This window comes from Acinonyx jubatus, chromosome A1 (genome assembly GCF_027475565.1).
Source record: "Acinonyx jubatus isolate Ajub_Pintada_27869175 chromosome A1, VMU_Ajub_asm_v1.0, whole genome shotgun sequence".
Lineage (NCBI taxonomy): Eukaryota > Metazoa > Chordata > Mammalia > Carnivora > Felidae > Acinonyx > Acinonyx jubatus.
In genome coordinates, this window is record NC_069380.1 from 232,307,840 (window position 1) to 232,328,152 (window position 20,313).

The following is a 20,313-nucleotide window of genomic DNA, read 5'->3' on the forward strand; positions in this document are numbered from 1 at the left end:
ACACTGAGAACCAATCCACGGGACACGGGGATCATGCGTATTATTTAGGAATATGGGGAAAGATACACACGGAGATCATGCGTATTATTTGGGAACATGGGGAAAGATACCCACGGGGATCATGCGTATTATTTGGGAATATGGGGAAAGATACCCACGGGGGATCATGCGATTATTTAGGAATACGCATGGGGCTGGTCCCTGGGGCTGGGGCTCGAGTGGTGGGTGGGCAGGACTGTGATTTCTCACGGCAAGCTTCAAAATACGATAGGACTTTTTAAGTCAGCTGCATGTAGTTACTAAATAGAACAAAAATCAACTAAAATAGTACTGTAAGAAACAAAATCCTAGAGAATTTAAATGAATTCTCCTCTTTAGTCTTCTTTTTTATTGAGGAAACACGTAATAAATGCATTAAAACAATTAAGAAACCCTTGTTAGAATTTTGTTTGACTGCAGCCATGTGGGAGCTGGCAGAGGAAGGGGAAGGTTTGAGCGGGCTCTTGTCTTGCATTCGATGCAGACAAATCTAAACATTCTGGGAGACTGTGGTCTTCCTCTCTGGTGATTACATTCCTGGCCACCACAGTCAGAAGCACATTAAAATTTTATTTCCTGTTTCAGCTCTCTTTGACCTGAATGGAACCCGTAGGAAAAAAAGCCACATTAAAATGTCTTCAGCTGTCATGTGGTCCTATTTTTCACCCTGCAAACCTATTTCTTCAGTGGGACGAGGGCTTGTCCCGAAGGCAGTATTTCAACTGAAAATGTAATTTGTCTATAAATTCACGGAACATGTATTTGAGGATCTCTATGGTTGTGGGAAAACTGTTTAAAAATCTATGCATGCCTTTAAATGTGCAATAGGTAATACTTACTGAAAACTTTAGGGGCGCCTGGGTGGCTCAGTCGGTTGAGCGTCTGACTTCGGCTCAGGTCACGATCTCGCGGTCCGCGAGTTTGAGCCCTGCGTCGGGCTCTGGGCTGATGGCTCAGAGCCTGGAGCCTGCTTCCGATTCTGTGTTTCCCTCTCTCTCTGCCCCTCCCCCGTTCATGCTGTGTCTCTCTCCATCTCAAAAATAAATAAACGTTAAAAAAAAAATTAAAAAAAAACCTTTATAAATAAAATAAGACTGCTTAAGCAGAAACCCAAGAGAAAGAAGAAGGATGGGAAAAATTGGAGAGTCTGTAACTGTGTTAATATGTCGGAAAGTCTCGTAGCCACATGACGAAACTGATGCATAAGTCTTATCTTCCTTCTAGGCCTGAAAACTCTATAAGGTCTTTACAACTGGAAACAGGCCTGGCAAAACCATGGGTTTACAGGTCACTTTGGAAGGACAACACATCAACGAGTCAACCAAAACTAACCTGACTTCTTAAGCATGTTAATGTGAATTGCAAAATAAGTTTCTGTATCAAATTCTAAAGTCAATTACAGTTGAACCTTGAGCAACACAGGTTTGAATTGCGTGGGGCCACTTACGCATGGATTTTTTAAAATTTTATTTATTTATTTTGAGAGAGATAGTTAGCAGGCAGGGGAAGGCCAGAGACAAAGGGAGAGAGAGAGAATCCCAAGCAGGCTCCACACTGTCAGTGCAGAGACCAATGCAGGGCTTGAACCCACGAACCGCGAGACCATGAACTGAGCCGAAATCAAGAGTTGGACGCTTAACTGACTGAGCCACCAGGCACCCCTATACGGGGATTTAAAAAACATTTATTTTACGTTTATTTATTTTTTTGAGAAACAGAGACAGAGTGTGAGCGGGGGAGAGGCAGAGAGAGAAGGAGACACAGAATCCGAAGCGGGCTCCAGGCCCCGAGATGTCAAGGCCCGACGCGGGGCTTGAACCCACGAACCGTGAGATCATGACCTGAGTCGAAGTTGGGCGCTTAACCACCTGAGCCCCCCAGGTGCCCCCCTCCTTTTATTTATTTATTTATTTATTTATTTATTTATTTATTTTGACAAATACAGCACAGTACTGTGAGTGTGTTTTCTTCTTTGGTTTTCTTTCCATTTTTTCTCTAACTTACTTTATTGTAAGAACACAGCACACAATACGTAGGAGATACAAAGTGTGTGCTAATCAACTGTTTATGTCAGGGGTGAGGCTTCCAGTCGGCAGGGGGCTGTTAGTAGTCAAGTTTTGGAGGAGTCCAAAGCTGTATGTGGATTTTCCACCGCGTGTGGGAGAGTTTGGCACCCCTAACCCCGTGCCGTTTAAGGATCAACTGTGGTTTGGTTTCCCTCTTCGCTAAAGCTCTTTGAAGGTTACAGGAGTTCACTGGGCTCATTTGCTCAATTTTCCTTGCCCTAGAATGTCTGCGATTTCTTTTCCTTTTCTTTCTTTTTTTCCCCAGTGAAATGCTTTCTATAGTGGTGGCATGGGGGGGGGGGGAGGCTAAACAGAGGATTATGGTGGGAAAAATAACTTTAAAAACTAAGACCTTTGAGAACCCTCTTGAAGGCTCCACCAGCTGGAAGGCCAACCTCTCCAGCAGTTGCCATGGGGACAAGTGTCCAGCTGAGCAGCCCCGGGGAGCCCAGGGTGCAGAATTTCCGTGATGCCTGAGCAATGCAGGCCTTACAAGAGCTACGCTGTAATGCAGTGATGCAGAAAAGGAACAGACACCCCCCCCCTTCCACCTGCTCCCCCCTCCACTACAGGCGAGTGTGTGCTCACCCTTAGGGGGGGACACAGGTGGGTCCCCTCCCGGCCTTCCCACACTCAGGCTGGCTTCGGAGTCTGAGAAAGCAGGGGTCGGACCACACTTCCTTTGAAGAGAAAGTCCAGGAGTTCTGTCTAATGTGATGGCCTTGGACCTCTCGTACATTTTTTTTTTTTTTTAAAGAAGACAGTCCCAGAGTCTCCTTTTTAAAAACCTAATACGTAACAATGTCGTATCATGTCAAATACCAGGAGCCAGGCTTTTCAACCGCTTTCCAACATGAAAGGAAAATGCCTGATGCCTGATCATCAGTTCAGGCTGATCACACGAAATGCAGAAGAGTTGGTTAATTTTCTCGTCGGCTGCACACACTGTCTGAAAACATCACGCGCTAAGGAGGCCGAGTCACTGGGTCTTGGTAAGTAGGATTGGATGATTTACAGAGAAACCCAAACCCAGAGAGTGTCATGTTCAACGGTGTTCGGGGCAGGAATTCATTGTGACCCACGGATTGTTAGCAGGTGTGAAGGGCTTCTTTCTTGCTTGTTCGATATTTGCTACGTCACATGGTTTCTATTTGGTTGGCTGAACATGTGAATTTGCTGGGGACTCGTGTGCAGACTAGGTGACTCCCTGTGCCCGGCTCAGGGCGAATGACAAAGGGCCCTGGGCGGCATGGGCCCCGTGGCCCTGTGGGTGTCCACATGTGGGGCCCCGTGGGTGTGGACGCTCACCACGCAGGGGTTCCCGGGAGACAAGTCTGAGAACCTGCGTCTCCCTCAAGGTGGTGCTTCAAGAGCTTTACATGACCGACTCTGAACCTCACAACCGTTCGTCCCTGGGCCCCACCGCCCTGAACCCACAGCCCGGGAAAGCAGCCCAGCCTGAGATGAAAAACTGTCCTCAGCATCTGTCCACTGAGCAGACCCCTGGTTCTGAGGCCTTTCGGGTTGGGTCTCTTGGAACACAGCTGTTCAGACGGTTTGGCTTTCACACCTCATCCAGTGGTCCTGGGGGTACGTTTATCTCAAGTCCTTCAGCACAGAAATGGGCAGGGAGACTTCATGTGGGGCACAGCCACATGCTTCCAGCAGCTTCCGGGATACCACGGTGCCCGACGCCGGAGGCCCCCGGGACTCCCTGTGAGTGGAGCCACAGACCAAGCCCCAGGGGGCTCACACTGGGTGTCCAGACTGGGAACAAAATGCCCATCTTCAAACACTAGACAAAAGCCAAGGACTGTCACTGAAGGCACCCGGAGAAGAGCAGAGGGTCTGGGAGGCCCCCTTTCTAAAACTGAATTGGCCTTTTCCCCCCTCTTTTTGTAGATCGCCAATCAGTAGCTGAGAGACACAAGGGACCAGACCACGGGCAGGACTGGAGAGACGTATTTTTACTGGTGAGTCACTGAAATGAGATGAAGTATAATCTGTTTTGGTTTTATTCTCTTCATCCTAATTCTGGTTGAGCCAACTCTGCCCACCATGTCTGCACCCGTGTCCAGGGCGATCACACTCCATTTAGGGCCCTCGGCCAGGTGCCCGGAGGTGCACATCCCCAGTGGGGACGCTGCCCGCCTCACACTTCCCGTCCCACGCCTGTACCTCCCCTCACGCTCCTATGACTTAGCCTCTTCTGCTGTGAAAACAAAAACAAGGAGGGCGCAACTTTATCCCCGGGGGCCACCACCGCCCCAGCCGTGTCCCTCTGCCTGCCTGCCCAGGGTGACCCTCAAAGTCACCTGGCACGTCTGCTCTCTCCATCCGCCCTCCCGATCATCCCCCAAAGCGCACAGGCACACAACGAGCTCCGGCGTGAAAGCCAGAGACACAGCAGCGAACCTTCCCGGGGCCTCGCGGCCATTTACCGCCGTGCCCTGCCCTCTGTGCTCTCAGAGGCAAGACTCCTCGAAAGAAATGCGGTGCCCACAGCTCTGTTTCCTCCCTTGTCCCTCTCCCCTCCACCTCCCTCTCATACCTTTGTCCCCAGCCCCATGCTGTGAGTGCTCACAACCTTCCCAAGCGTTACCAACACTCGAGGAGCAGAACACAAGGCAAACTGCCGGGCTTGGCTTCCAAGGCCGTGCACCCTTGGATCACCCGCCACTCCCCTGTGGGTCATGGCCACGGGCTCCCTCTGACCAGAGGCCAAGGCTTCCCTGCTCTCTGCCCACTTCCGGCCTGCCTCTGCCTCAGGGCCTTCGCACTCGCTACCCATCTCCTACCCATCTCGGCTGGAGCATTCCCACCCTCTCTTCCCATGAGGCACTGTCTCTAAGAGCTCAGAGAAGTCTACTGTGATCATCTAAGGGAAAAAAAGCTCTCCCTCCCGGACCTGCCAGGATCACCCTCCGAATCACCGGGCACCCCTGGACACGCACACGTCCGTATCTGTCTGCCTTTCGGTGGCCTGGCCCTGTGAGTCCCATGTGTCAGGGCTCGGTAGCAAACCTTCCAGAACAGTGGCACGTGCCAGGTCGTCACTCAAATATCTGACGAATAAACAACACACTGCGCCGTGAATAGTGAAGAAATGATTTTCTGCCGTGATGCCGTGCAAGCCCTAACCCTTCCGTGGCCACTTGATCGTCCTTTTCAATGGCAGGAGTGAATCTCATGGTTGGAGACAGTAGAAAGGCAGGTTTCAGTCCAATGCAGTGCTAGAAGGTCACAGGATCCAGATAAGTGGCATCTTAATAAATGTCCCGTCACCGTACGTGAAAGCACGTCTGACGCGCTCGGTGCACCAGTCCAGAGTCAGAACCAGAGCACCTTTCACAGGTCCTGAACGTTAGCGAGGTTCTCTCCACAGAGGGCAACGCGCTTTAAAACAAGGCCTCTGTATCTTGAAAAAAATAAGTGACCCTGAAACACTTGTTGTTAATGAACACGGTTAACGGGACAATTTCTTATTGTCATGGTCTCTATTGTGTTTTGTTTTCTGGCAACAAGAAGAACAGAACCAGGCTAGTGGTCTTTCTAGGGAGGGGAAGTGTTGTCTTTCTGGGGCCAGCGTGTTGGTCCTGTCTTGGGGGCTCCGCTCTGCCAGCTGACCTCACTCTGGGTGTGGACAGCCCATGCTGCTGTCAGGGAAGCCTTCACTGAGCCTGGGGCCCTGCTTGTGAGACCCTACTCTGTGGGTGGGGGGATCTGTCCAGTCCGGCGTCTGACGCAGGGATTTCTAACGCCCCCCCCCCCCCCAGAGACACATCGCTCACACTCTAAAATACTGAGCCGTCCGTTGGTAAGATTCGCTCCAGTTTAAGCTCTGTCATATTTCATTTAGCTTTTCTTGTCTTTTTTTTAAATGAAATTTATTGTCAAATTGGTTTCCATACAACACCCAGTGCTCCTCCCGACAGGCGCCACATCATTTATTTCTAAGGGTTTTACATTGCTCACGTGTGAGGTGTCCTGGGTGTTTTTTAAGTTACGCTAATTTATACAGCTATTTATTTTTATCAGAAGCACAGGACGTGAAAAAAGGAGAATACGGACCTTCTCGCAGTCGTGGGAATAAGAGAGAATAAACACAATCCCACAAGTTCGTAAGAACACAGTGGAGACGGGAAACGATACGGCACAAAGAAAATGCACAGTAAATAGAAGACACACAAGAAATTAGACTCGGGCCCAAATACAAGAGCAGTCACCTCTCATGCTGGTAGAGAGACTAAATGTGTGTGTGAACGTGTAACGCTGACATTTAAAACCACAGAGAACGGAGAAGGGTCGGGCACGGCGAAAATAAGGGAATGGAAACAAAACCCATATTGTTAACTTGAGGAAAAAATAGCTTAAGTTAGAGAGCAGTATTGGGGTAAACATGGTCATTATTTAGCAACAGAGAACAATTCGCGCAGAAACTATAACCCCATCGACACAATGTGGAATTTTAATATTAACTATGAAATAAAACTAAGGGGAGAAATTGAAAAATAAGCAATCATCAAGTGAGATTTTAAAATACTTCTCTCAGAAACAGATAGACAAGATAGACAAAAAGAACATATTGGAATAAATAAGGACCGTGATCGAATTGCCGTATGAATAACCCTACTCCAACACACAGCACACGCTCCTTCGTTCCCACAGGAACAGTTATAAACACTCCCATGCCTAAGCCATAAAGGAAGTCTCAAAAATGCAAAAAAATGATACAGTTTTAACTCTTTCTTTGATCTCAATGTAATAACATCTGAAATAACAACAACAACAAATTACCGCAGAGCCTCCACAAGTTTGGAAATATTAAACCACAGTAATTCTAAATAATTCGTGGCTTTAAGAGTAAAGCAGTGTTGCCTAGTTGTACCTAAAAACAGTTTCCTATGTGCTCCCTGCAAAACGCTGTGATTCTGAGTGAAGCTTCCAGTTTTCAACAAGTATTTCCAGAAGCACCAATTGGTATATGGACAGTGAATATATGGGTAAAGATTTGTAGTAAGAGTTTTTCTTTCTCTTCCTTCCTTCCTTTTCTCTTTTCTTTCTCTTTCTTTCTTTCTTTTTCTTTCTTTTTCTTTTTCTTTCCTCTCTTCCTTCCTTCCTCCCTCCCTTCTGCACTCCCTTCCTTCCCTTATTCCTTCTTCCCCTTCCTTCCTTCTTTCTTTCTTCCTCCCCTCTCTTTCTCTTTCTTTCTCTTTCCTTTCCCTCTTTTTATTCCTTCCTTCCTTCCTTCCTCCCTCCCTCCCTTTTTCCTTCCTTCCTTCTTTCCTTCCTTCTCTTTCTTTCTTCCTTTCCTTTCCTTTCTCTTCCTTCCTTCCTATCATCTATCATCTGTCCAACATTCATCTATGTATCTATGTATCTATCTATCATCTATCTGTAAGTTAGTTTTTCATTTTTATTCCAAAATAATGGGAGTGTATGTCATAGTGTGTATTATTTAGGGAATAGTTATTGTTGAACATGGTGGGTTGGTGAATTTTAGAGTCAATCATACTAAGGCCTGGAGACCAAAATAATAAAAATATTATGAAAAATTTAGGTATCATTGAATGTATATAACCAGCTAAGTTCCCTGAAAAATAAAAGTATTCTCAAGGTGACTTTCCACCTTATTCATATGGATAAATAAATATATATGCATATAAATATAAAACAACCATACACACATCAAACTACACTGAATAAAGCAAAAACAATTGGACAAAACCTCCTAAAATCCAAAATATTTTACAGAACTACCTAAGGCAGATTTTTAGTTCAAATCTAGAAAGCTAGCTAATTTTTGTATTCCCTCAGCTCCTGTGTTAACATTTAAGTGACTGAAGCAATAAGTTAAATCAATCTTGCTCTATGACAGATTCTGTTTGTCCACACTTATAACCTGACTTTCCTAAAAGATACATTGTAACCAATGTCTGTGCCAACTTGAATGCATTTTATAGATTTCACTTATTTACTTTTTTAAACATGGTGATTCATTTTTGAGAGAGAAAGAGGGGCAGAGAGAGAGAGAGGGGGACAGAGAATCCAAAGCCACTGCATGCTGCCAGCACAGAGCCCGACGCAGGGCTCGAACTCACAAACCGTGAGAGCACGACCTGAGCCGAAGTCGGACGCTTAACCAACCGAGCCACCCAGGTGCCCCAGAAATATTGGGTATTTGGTATTCGCCCAAGATTTTATTTTTAAGTCATCTCTACACCCGACATGGGGCTTGAAACCACAATCCTGAGATCAGGAGTCGCACTCTCTACCAAATGAGCCATCCAGGCGCTCCTTGAATGCGTTTGAAATTCATTGTTTTGGTGCTAAGTGACATCATTCTTGGGGAGGGGTGAGGAGGAAGTAAGACATCATCTTCGGTAGGAAGACCGTCACACGCGGGTGACTCCGTCACAGTGCTCACACCCGAGTGGACGCCATATCCCTCTGAAGGGAGTGGCAATTTCAGACACTCCTGGTGTCCCTGATCAGACAGAGGTTAGATGCCTTCTCACTGCAGGCCCCTGGAGCGGGTCAAGACCCCGGAAGGTGAGCAGGGTCCCCCACTCGCTGGGAGGTGACATGTCTGGGCGTGAGCCACAGCGTCAGGCTCCCTGAGAGCGCCGGGCTCGCGGCCGGAGGGCAGGAAGCACAGGGCCCAGAGAAGGCATCTTGCCAGACTCTGAACCTGGGAGGGCTGTCCCGGGTGGCCACATTCGTTTGCACCCCCTAAGCGAGGGGGAGACAACTCTGAACCTGGGAGGGCTGTTCCGCGAGGCCACACTGGTTCGCACCCAGTAAGCGAGGGGCAGACAACACAGGGAAACAGCACCAAGGAGCCTGCACCCCCCACACCTCCCGCTGTGGTGTCACAAGAGACATCTGTGATTCAGTCACTGGTGAATCATTTTCCAAACATTTCCCTGCTTCAGTGCTCCAACAGAAGTGGGGCTAGCGGGCAGGGCTGGCTACATCGTTTGTGAACACTCCTGTGGAATGGTTAGGAATTTCAAGTTGGAATGGCGGAGAATGAAAGCAAGTGGGGGGCCACACGCCCACGGCTGATTTATCCTCGGTGTCTCAGACACGCGAAAGAACTCAGCTGCTCACTTCCTTGGCATCCCTGCGAGTGGAACCCTTTTGCAGGCGGGAACCACCCCAGGGATGAGGGTTCTTTCCCTTCCTGGGTACCCTGTGCACGACTGGGCACTTAATGTTTGTACGGCGTGTAGCTAAAGAGGTGAAAGATGGAGTCACTGCCCCTGTCCTGTCCCTGCAAACGTTGCCGTGGGAGACGACCGGGAATAAAGTCCATCTGCTAACCCTCACCTGCGTTTCTGGTGTGCAACCGAAGGAATGTAGTCCCCGACCGAGGCACTTTGGTTCCAAGGGAACGGTTCTAGCAACGGGTTTGTAAGGAGTCACCAAAGTGTAGGCAGAAAACAGTCTGCCTGGTGGAGAGGACTACAGAGCTGCCTCGGCATGACTCAATAACACGAGAGAACAAAGTATACTTGGTCACAATCTGCTTTAAACGCGTAGGCTGCATTCCTGGGGGAATCGCGGAGACAGAGAAGGAGGACCCGCTTCCCATCTGGGAAGTATTTCCTCTTGCACCTCCCGTACGCTGTCGGGGAAGCCGTGCTGCGGTGTTCGTGCTTCCAAAACCAGACACGAGTTGAGATAAATGACACAAAGAGCCACTCCGTTTAGGTAAACTGAGAAATGTAAAAGGGAGTAAGTATCTGTGGTTGCTGGCTTGTGTTTCAAAGGCAAGCGAGACAAGAGCCCGATTCACGCTCAGATGAAGACAGAGGTGGCTAGGCCCTGGGAGCCCAGGCTGCCGGCTGTTCCGGGGCCAGCGGGGGGTCGGCCCCCAGTGCGGAGCCCAGGCCCGGGGAACAGCTGGGGACCACGGACCCCGCTCATCTGGCCACGATGCTCCTGCTGGCTGGAGTCTCGCAGACATTTTAAGATGAGCTTCCTCCAGTGAGGACACTGCTGGAGGCCCAGCCCACCGCTCCCCGCAGAAATTTACGAGCTGGGAGAGCCCATCCGGGGAAGGGCCCTGGCCTTGACGGCCCTCCAGCTGTGCGCCCGAGATGCAGGTGTGCATGTGGATGCCGACAGGGAGGTCAGGAGCTACAACCCACGCGGTAGCAGCTTCTCATTTCAGTTAAAGACAAGTAGGCTGTGCATTAAGATGTTTTAGACTCTGCTCCCGGTCCTTTGGGGACTCTGCCTCCGGCACAACACGAAACACCGGATTGCACCTGCTGTGTCTTGCATTCAGTTAGACCGGGAGGGCGGGGCTCAGCTCTCAGAGGCACTGGGTGCACCTGCCGTGGCTCTGACAGTCACAGGGGAACACCCGCCCCGGGACAGGCACAGGGGAACACCCGCCCCGGGACAGGCACAGGGGAACACCCGCCCTGGGACAGGCACAGGGGAACGCCTGCACTCACAGCAGACAGACTCTAATAAGAGAGGCACACGTCCTCACTGTTGCAGAAATGAAACTTGGCTTTTCTGCCCATGTAACCAGGAACAAGAAGTTGCCAATATTCCGGGCAGGAGACAAATGCACCTCACATCACGGAGGAAGACAAAACAACTTTTTACATTAAGATCTACTTCCCCAAGTCAACTGTTAAAGTGACGATCCACAAGTACTACCGTCTGTAAGATAAGTTGATTCCTCTGTGTTTTGTCATAGACAGTCTTGCTTCACAGACTAAATAAATAGCTGATGTGAATTTGTTTCTCCTTTTACAGCACAAATAAAAACGGCCAAGGGTTACTGAGCGCTTAGCACACGTACTGCGCTAAGAGCTTTTACGTGCATTCCCTCGACACACGCTCGCTCTCTGTTTACCCCCAAATAACCACATGGATGCTCAGTGGGATGTTCCGCGTCCCCCTCCCAGCTCATCCCACGGGAGCATCAGTGATGCGGGTGCCTCCTGGGGTCCCCTCCTCTTTCTCTCCTGCTCCGTGGGCCGCGGCAGGGCCGGCCTCAGTGTGCCAGCGCCAGCCGCGTGGGAGATTTGAACCAGTTTGCTGGCTGCACGGCCCACGCCTTTCTGCAAGCTGCCGAGTGCACTTCTAAATCCTGGCTGACCCCGTCCACTCCGTCGAAGTGACACACACAGCTGGGGCCGGGTAGTACAAGCTGCGGGACCCTGCGTGACATCAGGCCTCGGTTATCTGCGGGGGATGTTAGGAATCTCCCAGTAGGAAAGCATGGCATTCGTCTTACAGCCAAGCTTAGGACTGTCTCCAAAAGCCTTCTCCTTCGGAGAAAACTACACACACTCGAACACATGAGACGTAAACCCAAGAGCCAGACGGATGGGGGGCCTTTGGATATTGGGTAGATGACTCTGGGGGGACCTCACCATGTTTCTACCTGCTGTTTCCACACCCCGGTTCTAACTTTCCCTCGACTGGTCCATTTGCTCGGAACTTTGCCTTCTCTGTCAGCACACAAGTCCTTGACAGAACTTACTTAATAGATTTTACCTAAGTTAAGCACAGAAGACATCAGAGAATATAGAGACGGTTTGAATGCAAATCCCTCAAAACCAGAAAGACAAACCGCAGGGAAGCACAGGAGGCCCAGCGAGAAAACCAGCCGGCTGCACAGGTGACTTACAGGAAAAACAAGGGACCTTCTAACCCGTGTAGACGCTCCAGTCTCTCCTGCTTCCGGGTCTGAGCCCTGCATGGGTTACAGACGCAGAGAGGTCTGTTCTGGGGTCCCCACTATCAGTTCACATCTGAGTTAGGTGCTGCTTAAAATCACCAAGCTGGCAGCCGGGCGCTGGTGACTTAGTCCCGGGCTGGGTGTTTTCTCGACGTCGCTTCTAGACGAGCCTCACCGGACAGACAGGCAGGCAGGCTGGACGGCAGGAGCGTGAACCGCTCGCGGACGTGCGGGGCGACGGCACACGCGCACTAACCATCCCCAGTTCTCTGGGGCTCTAGACTCGGACGAGTCTGCCTCCACAGGTAACTACGAAGGCTGGTTTCTCCTGCACCTGAAAATGACACGCGCACACTTCTCTTGGTCTACGTGAAGGAGATTCCTCTACGGCTAACCTCCTAGCAGCTAACCAGCTGCTTTTGGGCGCCCCACATCAGTTCTTTGATGTGCTTTGGGCGCCCCACATCAGCAAGAACTCAGCACGATATCGTAAGAGACCCTCAGTGCGCACGGCAACACCTCCAAACATCCATATCTGCACACGACGAAGTGTTGATCCAGGATCTAAGGTCACAGTGACGTCAACGCTGGGTCACTTGCAACACAGGTGCAGAACTGGCTGTCCGGGAAGGAAGAAGGAGTCAAGTTTGCGCACCAACTCGACAGGAGGCTGCAGGAACCCTGGCTATCCGGCCCTCTGTTTCCTTTGGACAGGATGATCATGTTTTCTAAGTTTATTTATTTATTTGGAGAGAGAGGGAGAAAGAGAGAGAGTGTGTGTGCATGAGCAGGGGAGGGGCAGAGAGAGAGAGACAGAGAGGGGAGAGAGAGAATCCCAAGCAGGCTCTGTGCTGTCAGCGCAGAGCCCAGCACGAGGTTTGAACTCACAAACCACGAGATCGCGGCCTGAGCTGAAACCAAGAGTCGGACGCTCCACCCACTGAGCCCCGCAGGTGCCCCTGTATCCTGTATGGCTGTTTCTGCAGCCAATGGTGCCCAGCTGGTGCCAGCCTCCCTCTGCCAACCTCAAGACTCTTCTCCGAGACTATCCAGGACTTTGTGCACTTGGTACATCACCTCGGACACAGAGCCTGCAGTGAGTGTCCAGCTCAGCACACGCATGGGGTGCACGGGCCGGCTGAGGGATATGAAGCGGGTACCAAGGTGTGTGGCCATCCCAAAAGCCTGCGCGGTCCCAGGAAGGATCCCCGGGTGGGCTCCCGGTGCACTGGGGGTGACGGGTCCCAGGCGCCAGAGTCCTCGTGTCCGTTTCGACCAGCATGTCTCCCCACCGCAGGCCGTGGGGTGTGGAGCTGAGGCAGCCGGGAGGCTTTGTGAAGCAGTGGGTCCCCAGCCCCAGGGGTTCCCCCCCCCTCGCCATGGTGGGAGAAAAGCTGCCGACCTCTCGGATGCGGATAAGCCAACCCTGTCTCCATCTGGAGCCAGTGACCGGGGACCCGGACAGCTCAGAGACAGAGGGAGGTGACACCTGTCTCCCTCTTGCGTGTCCCTGTCTCCCGGAAAAGCATCGTGCTTCTGAGACACCTCTCAGCAAACCTGCAATCAGTTCGCCAGTGGCTGGACATCTTTAAGATCGAGGTGTTTGACATGATCTTGGGCCGATTTTAGGGCTGTCGGCTGCACGGAGAACCCAGCTGGGGTCAGACGCCCGTTGTGTTACTCAGAGGATTTTCACAGCCCGTCTGGGACGTGCCCCCCGTAAAGCTGAGGGGACCGAGCACCAGAGAGGTGAAGGGTGTGCCCAGGGTGTGACGGCTGGCGGCAGGGCCGGGCCATGGCCACTCGCGGGGGTCCTGTCTCGGGGCCACGGTGCTGGAAAGGAACAGGGAGCCAGAGCGCCCCCTGGCTTTCTCAGCTCAGTCTCGCACGCGTGCATGTGTGTCTGTGCAAACACACGCATGTACACGTGCGCCCTGCAGCCATCCACACTGCCCCGCACCACCTGGCAGGCCCGTGAACGGGTCCCTCCGACACGTTTCACGCGGTAGGGCAAAGCAGACCAGAGCAAAAGGCCCGGAGGCGGAGAGCGAAAACGCTGCTGTCGCCACGGTACACGATCGCTCCTGCCGGCCCGCAGTGATTGCGGTAAAAGTCAAGCCAACGGGATGCTGTCGCGAGAACTCCCACTTCCATTCCCAAGAGCCCCGGGACCACTTCCCGCCAAACATACCCGTTCAGGAAGATCTGGGTGCTTTTGCCTCTTCGCCGTTCCAGATGCCGTGACAGCACGTGGCACTTCCATTCTCTAGACTCAGGCGCACCAGAGGCTCGCCAAGTATACTCGCAAACCTGCGAGACCTGTCTGGGCGACCACAGCTGTTCTTACCTGGGAGGACAGGCGGACACTTTGCAGGAGACCACCCCTGTGACGGGTCGGGTGTGGGGATTGCAGAAAGACGTATTCACTGGAAACCTCAGGTCTCTGTAGCAGCCTTCTCTGGTGGTCATGTGTCCTGTGGGAAAGAGCGCAGCGCAGAACAAAGACTGAGACATGTGCCCCGTGGTAAAACACAGACAAAGAGCTAATGAAAGCTCTTTTGAAAAAGCATCTACCATATGGGCATGTCTTTAAGTTCATAACCAACTAGCCAACTACTGACCTACTAGGACTTTTCCTGACCTGTCTTTGTCATTTTTATTAGTAAATTCCGTCAGTTCCAAGCCGTGCAGATTTCCCTCCTAGCTCTGAACATCGTTAAAGGCGACATGTGTCGTGTAATTGGTGCCAACAGACATTGGATGAAACACACCAGTTCTTTTCTGTTGTTTCCAGAGTTGGGAACACCGCCCACTTCTCCAAAGAAACAGTATGCCTGGCTTGTGTTTCCACTCGAGAAGCAATCGGTAAGAAACCAGAAACGTAGACAAAACAACACACAAAGCTGTTTATCGCCAGAGAACTCAGAGTTAAATATTTCCATGGTGGTAAGCTGACTAGAGACGTTTTCACAATCCTGACTAATGTGTTATAGCGAATGGGGTTAATGGAAATGACTGAAACGAAAGCTCGTTTAATTCTCAGCCCCCACTTACATCCCCAGGGCTGATTATGGCTTTGAAGACATGCCCAAATTTGTTCAGTATTTCAATTCATTAAATTTACCAAAAAAGTGCTATTCTTTACATGATGTACCTAGGAGAGTCAAACGCAGAATGTTGGTTTGCCAACAAGAAGAATGTTGGGTAGAGAAGAAAACGGAGGGTCAGCGTTTAACGGGCACATTGTCTATTGGGGAAGATGAAAAAGATATGGACATGGACAGAGGTGATGTCTGGACAGCACTGTGAACGTACTTAACGCCACGGAGATGTGCGCTCAACAATGGTCACACGAATTTTCCGTGAGTCTATTTTACCACCACACGAAGAGAACTCTAACTAGAGACCCATTTTGAAGGAGGATATTAAAGAGTTCATCCAACGGAGAGAAAAATAAAGAGAAAGAACCACACTAGTACTGATGAAAAATTAACGCAATGCAATCTATTAAGTTCTAGAAATGATGTGGCCCCTCTGGCCCCCTGGTCCGCCGCCCTGGCACAACTCAGAGTGCCCTCCTGTACCCAACTTGATCCCCCCACCAGGCAAGGAAAAGACCAAAGAAGTGGTGTCAGGGAGGAAACAGCAGGTTACGGACCCAGGCACAGCCATCGCTCAGGCTAGGGGCCGTGGGAAGACGAATTCTTCTTTACTCAAGGAAAAGTAAACGTCTCTAAAATACACACTTGACCTTTTGGCTTCGCTTTGAAAGAAGGAATGAGACAAGTCAATGTCTTCAATGCAGAAAGGTACACTCTCTGGGCAACTGGTTTTCTTCAGTAGCCAGGGGAGGAGAGGAGTCCCTGGGTCTAACAGGGAACCACCATGCAAGCTCGTGTGTCTGAGCCCCAAACTACCCACTTCCTGGGGCCAAAGCCCGGAAGGTGCTGCTGTAAGACCACAGGTGGTTTCACAGGACCCATGCAGTTTTATAAAAGTTCTCAGTTCTCTGCTAACTTTTCACAATCATATTTCTAATCAAGCTATGTAGTTTCTATTTGGTGCTCCCTGATGTAAATTTTGCAATTATTCCTATTTTTTAAAATGTCTATTTATATTTGAGAGAAAGAGAGAGAGAGAGAGCAGAGGAGGGGCAGAGAGGGACACACAGAATCCGAGGCAGGCTCCAGGCTCTGAGCTGTCAGCACAGAACCGACGCGGGGCTTGAACTCACGGACCATGAGATCCTGACCAGAGCCAAAGTCAGACGCTCAACCGACTGAGCCACCCAGGCGCCCCCTGACAGAAAAATCTTATATAATATATCAGTCGCTCCTCACACATCTAAGCCAGCTCTTTCTGCCCACACGTCCTGTCCATGTACTTTAATAAAAATAACTGTTGGTACCAAAGACGTCTCAAGAATTGTACCTTGGCCATGGCTCCGAACCCAACACCTGACCCCATCACGGGCACCTGCAGATTACAGACGCAGCGCTCCAAAACACGAACTTGGCGTTGGACTCCACCTCAGAAGGAAGTGTGTCCCACGCTGTCCCACAGCGTCCTTGAGACAGTGACAGGCAGCCGTGTATCCTGTCACTGTGTCACACATGGCCCAGACACAGGCACACAGACACTGGCATGTCTTCTCAAGACCTTGCAGGGGTGTGTCCACCCTCTCAGGAGGGAAAAGCAGGCTCTGCCCAGGATCCACTTCTGTTTCCCTGTGAGTGTTCCCGGGGGAGGGTTGTGCCCCCTGTCAGCTCTGGCCTAAGGTCCCCCGGCTGCCTGCTGGACACATGGACCAGGCTGTTGAACAAATACACAAACACAGACCCATCCTTGCAAAGCAGGCTTCCTGAAACTCCACCTGCCCAGGGCCCGGGGTCTCCCGTGTGGTCAGTGGGGTCAGCCTCGTAGCCCCCGACTCGACGCCTTCCTCCAGGATTCCTCCTCCAAGTCCAATGTCAAACGGATCCCAAGGACCTTTCCTTTTAAACACACACACTCTTATGCCGCTAGCAGATTTTCTTGTTTTAAACTCGAGGCTTCCTAGCCCTGCCCTCCCAGCCGCTCTGTGTCCTTCGGTGGTGACCTCCCTGCTCCTCTGATTACAAAGCCGGTCCACAGGCTGTCTCCTCTCTCCCTGGAATTCGTCCTCCACTGCCATCCCCTCGGCACACCTGGCAGATTTCTTCTCCCCTTAAATGAGACCCAAATACCCGCTCCTCTGGAGTCCTTTGGTCAGCGGCTCCTGGGCTTGAGTGGGCATCAGAACCCTCTTGGACTTGACACACAGAATGCGGCGCCCACCCCAGAGTTCCTGATTCAGCGGGTCTGGGGTGGGGACTGAGGATTACGTTTCTCGCCAACACTCAGGTGTTTTGCTGCTGCTGGTAACGGGGGGACCACACTTTGAGAACCACTGCTCTAGGCAAAATCAGAAGCCAGGATCTTTGGGTCTGGGGCTACAGGGGTGCGAGAGAGTAAGAAGTCAGCGTTGGGTTTTTGTCTCCTCCTGGCATAAGGCTCCTAAAACCCTTAAGAACTCCTGAGCTATAAGAGTATCTTTTGTATGCTAATGAGTGACTGGAGGCTGGGGCCCTGGGGAGCTCAGGATGGGGCAGGTCTCCTGAAAGATCCAGGGAGGAATAAAGGATTAGAACTTCCAACCCCACCTCTACCCTCCAGGGAAGGGAGAGGGGCTGGAGATTGAGTTCATCAGCCACAATCAACTGGGGCTATGTTACAAAATCTCCATGGAAACCCTAAACCACGGGGCTCAGAGAGCTTCTGGGTGGTGAGCACACCGGCATTCTGAGAGGGTAGCACACCCCAAGTCCACAGGGACAGAAGCTGCACCACGACACACCCTTAGAGAAGTCTCCCTCTACCCTGTCCTCTGGTCCTTCACTCCTTTCCCTTCTAATAAATCAGTGCTCATGAGGACAGATGAACAAACCCGGAAAGGAGGGATCATGGGAACCCCCAACTTTGTAGCCACGCAACACAGAAGTGGGGGTACCCCGGTCACCCAGTACTTGCGACTGGTGTTTGAAGGGGAAACAGCCTCCTGGGACTGAGCCCTTAACCCTCTAGAATCTGAGTGACTCCAGGTAGGTGGTGTCAGAACTGAACTGTAGGCATCCCGTTGGCTGCTGGAAAGTTGGTGGTTGTTCGTAACAAAGACTTGGCCACCCACTTGGTGTCAGAAGAGTGAGTAAAGACAGTCCAGACGAGGCTAGCTCAGGCTTGCGCTCATCTGTCCTGGCGAACGGTAACAGTGACCCTCTCGCTCTCAAAGCACGCAGGTGTGGGCAAGACACACGGTGCGTCCAAGGACAAGTTCAGTTAGGATGTACTTGTCATCCCCTGGGGCATCTTTCTGGAGGGCAGAGAGCATGGGCCGCCTGGCTCTCTAATCCCTGTAGCGTGTATGGGTCAGTCTGTCCCCGCGCTACCAGGACGGGCCAATTTCATTACATTTGGTAGCTTCTGAGATCAGACATGTTAATAGTGGGGGAGCTAATGCTTGGCCAAAACATCATCAAAGTACAGGTGTTTTCCCTTCTTTATACATGACTTAGGATGAGCTGGGCACCGTGTGGATGACTCACCTGTATACCGATGCAGAGACGAAATATGAGTCAATGTTTTATGAACCTGCTTTTCCACTTGCTAACAAGGAATAAGAAACTATACAATTAGAAAAAAGAAACAAACGTGTGTTTAAGCTGTTCTGCAAAGAATCTTGGGGACTCCCGAAATTAAGCCCGTTTATCATAATGATCCAATTTGTACGAGGCCACACTGAGCAACAGTACAATTTCCTGAAACTGCTAAGAGTTTGTGCCCTAAAGAAAAGAGAAGAAAAACTAATCTTTTCTCTCCATTTATGTGTCGATTTGAAAGGGTACTGTTTTATTCTTTAACCAAGCTCCTATGACTTTTTAGGAGGTGTGGCTCTATAAATAACAGCTTCAGTTTCATTTCCTGTTTTGAAATTAAAGATGTAAAATCCCGCTTCTGCTCAAGTCTCAACAAACCATCAGGCCTTAATGGCCACTGTTGGTTCCGGGCAAGTTATGGGCTCTTGATCAAGCAAATACGAAATTTGGTTCTACTTTGAAACAGAAAAAGAAGTTTACTTGATTAAAGTGCTTCTTTTTCTTTTTTATTGCACACATTTGTTTGGCTTCACCCCGGACCGCCTCATGTCTGCCAAGTCCCAAGGCTCTTACCTGTGAACTGGGTAAGGGGGAAATCTGGAGCTAGGAATTCCTGAAATAATTTAGGAATGCACTCAATATATGTATATCTGTAACCCAAAGGAAAGTCTGATGCATGTGCACATTCCAACTCTGCCAGTTATTTTCTTAGCTAGTGATTTTGGAGGCTTTCCTTTGTCTTAGCGGGGCACCGCTGGCCTGTAGGGCAACAGCATTATCTGCTGGGAAGCATGGTGGCACCCATCGTAAGACTCGCGGCAAGACCCCGGATCCTGCCCACTAAGCGCCAGGAGCGCTCACTCTCTAACATCGTGGAGATCATGCCTGCACACATTTCCAAGTGCCCCTTATGAGCGGGAGTACACGCTTGCATTGACAACCCTGTAGAACGTAAGCGGATAAGGAAGAAAAGTCTATGATTAGGAAAAGAAAGGGGGAATGCAACCCATTGCCTTGACCATTTTAGCAGTTCATAGAAATAGATCAAAATGGGAGGGTGAATGAAGTAGGCTCAAAACAATTCATTTAAGAAAAGAACAATGAGGAACAGGCTATAAAGCAGAATTCATGGGATGCAGCTAAAAGTAATACTCCGAGGACCATTCATAGCCTTAAATGCTCACACCAATAACCAAGACCAGAAACACAAGAAGGTAATGTCGAATGAGGATGTGAGAAAAAGAGGATAGCCTAAGCAAGTAGAAAGAGTTGATCTAGATTGAAATGGAAATCAATGTATTAGAAAATGAACAGATGTCAAAATACTTGATGCAAACATGGGCAAACAAGTTATAAAAGGGAAAATGGAAAATCCAAGAGCTGATTTGGGGGGCAGGTTGTACTTGCTTGTCCGTGAGACTCTGGGTTAGATTCCCACTGATGCAGGAAGCAGAAGAGAGTTATGGCTCGTCCCTACTCCCTGGCAGCAGCAGGCACAGGTATGGGCCCTGGCAGTCATGAGGTTTGCAGCAATGCAGGGACTTTCCTGGGAATCATCTGCGCTGAGGCTGGCTTGGCTCTGATCATCATGGGTGATTTCTGGAATGTTCCACAACCTCCTGATTCTTTAATAGCCAGAGTGAGAACTAATGGTGTCTTTCTCTCTGACCTTTACTCCTCCACCCTTTCCAGCTATTTTGTAAGCAAATGATCTTTTATATTAAATACCTTCCTGTGTAACATGCCTAGAAAAGTTTCTGTTTTCCTGGCTCACCTGTCACTGATACGCCGGCCTAATGAAAAAATAAGGAACAAGCACAAATATGCA

General features: G+C 50.2%; 1 protein-coding gene across 2 annotated transcripts in view; it reads right to left on the reverse strand.

Annotated features, from left to right (window-relative positions):
• ADAMTS16 (ADAM metallopeptidase with thrombospondin type 1 motif 16) overlaps window positions 1–20,313 on the reverse strand; it is a 160,088-nt gene that overhangs the window by 29,468 nt on the left and 110,307 nt on the right. For both annotated transcript variants that reach the window (XM_027073837.2, XM_027073843.2), the window contains exon 18: window positions 14,162–14,288. In XM_027073837.2, coding sequence (XP_026929638.2) covers window positions 14,162–14,288 — 127 coding nt within the window. The remainder of the gene's footprint in view (window positions 1–14,161; window positions 14,289–20,313) is intronic.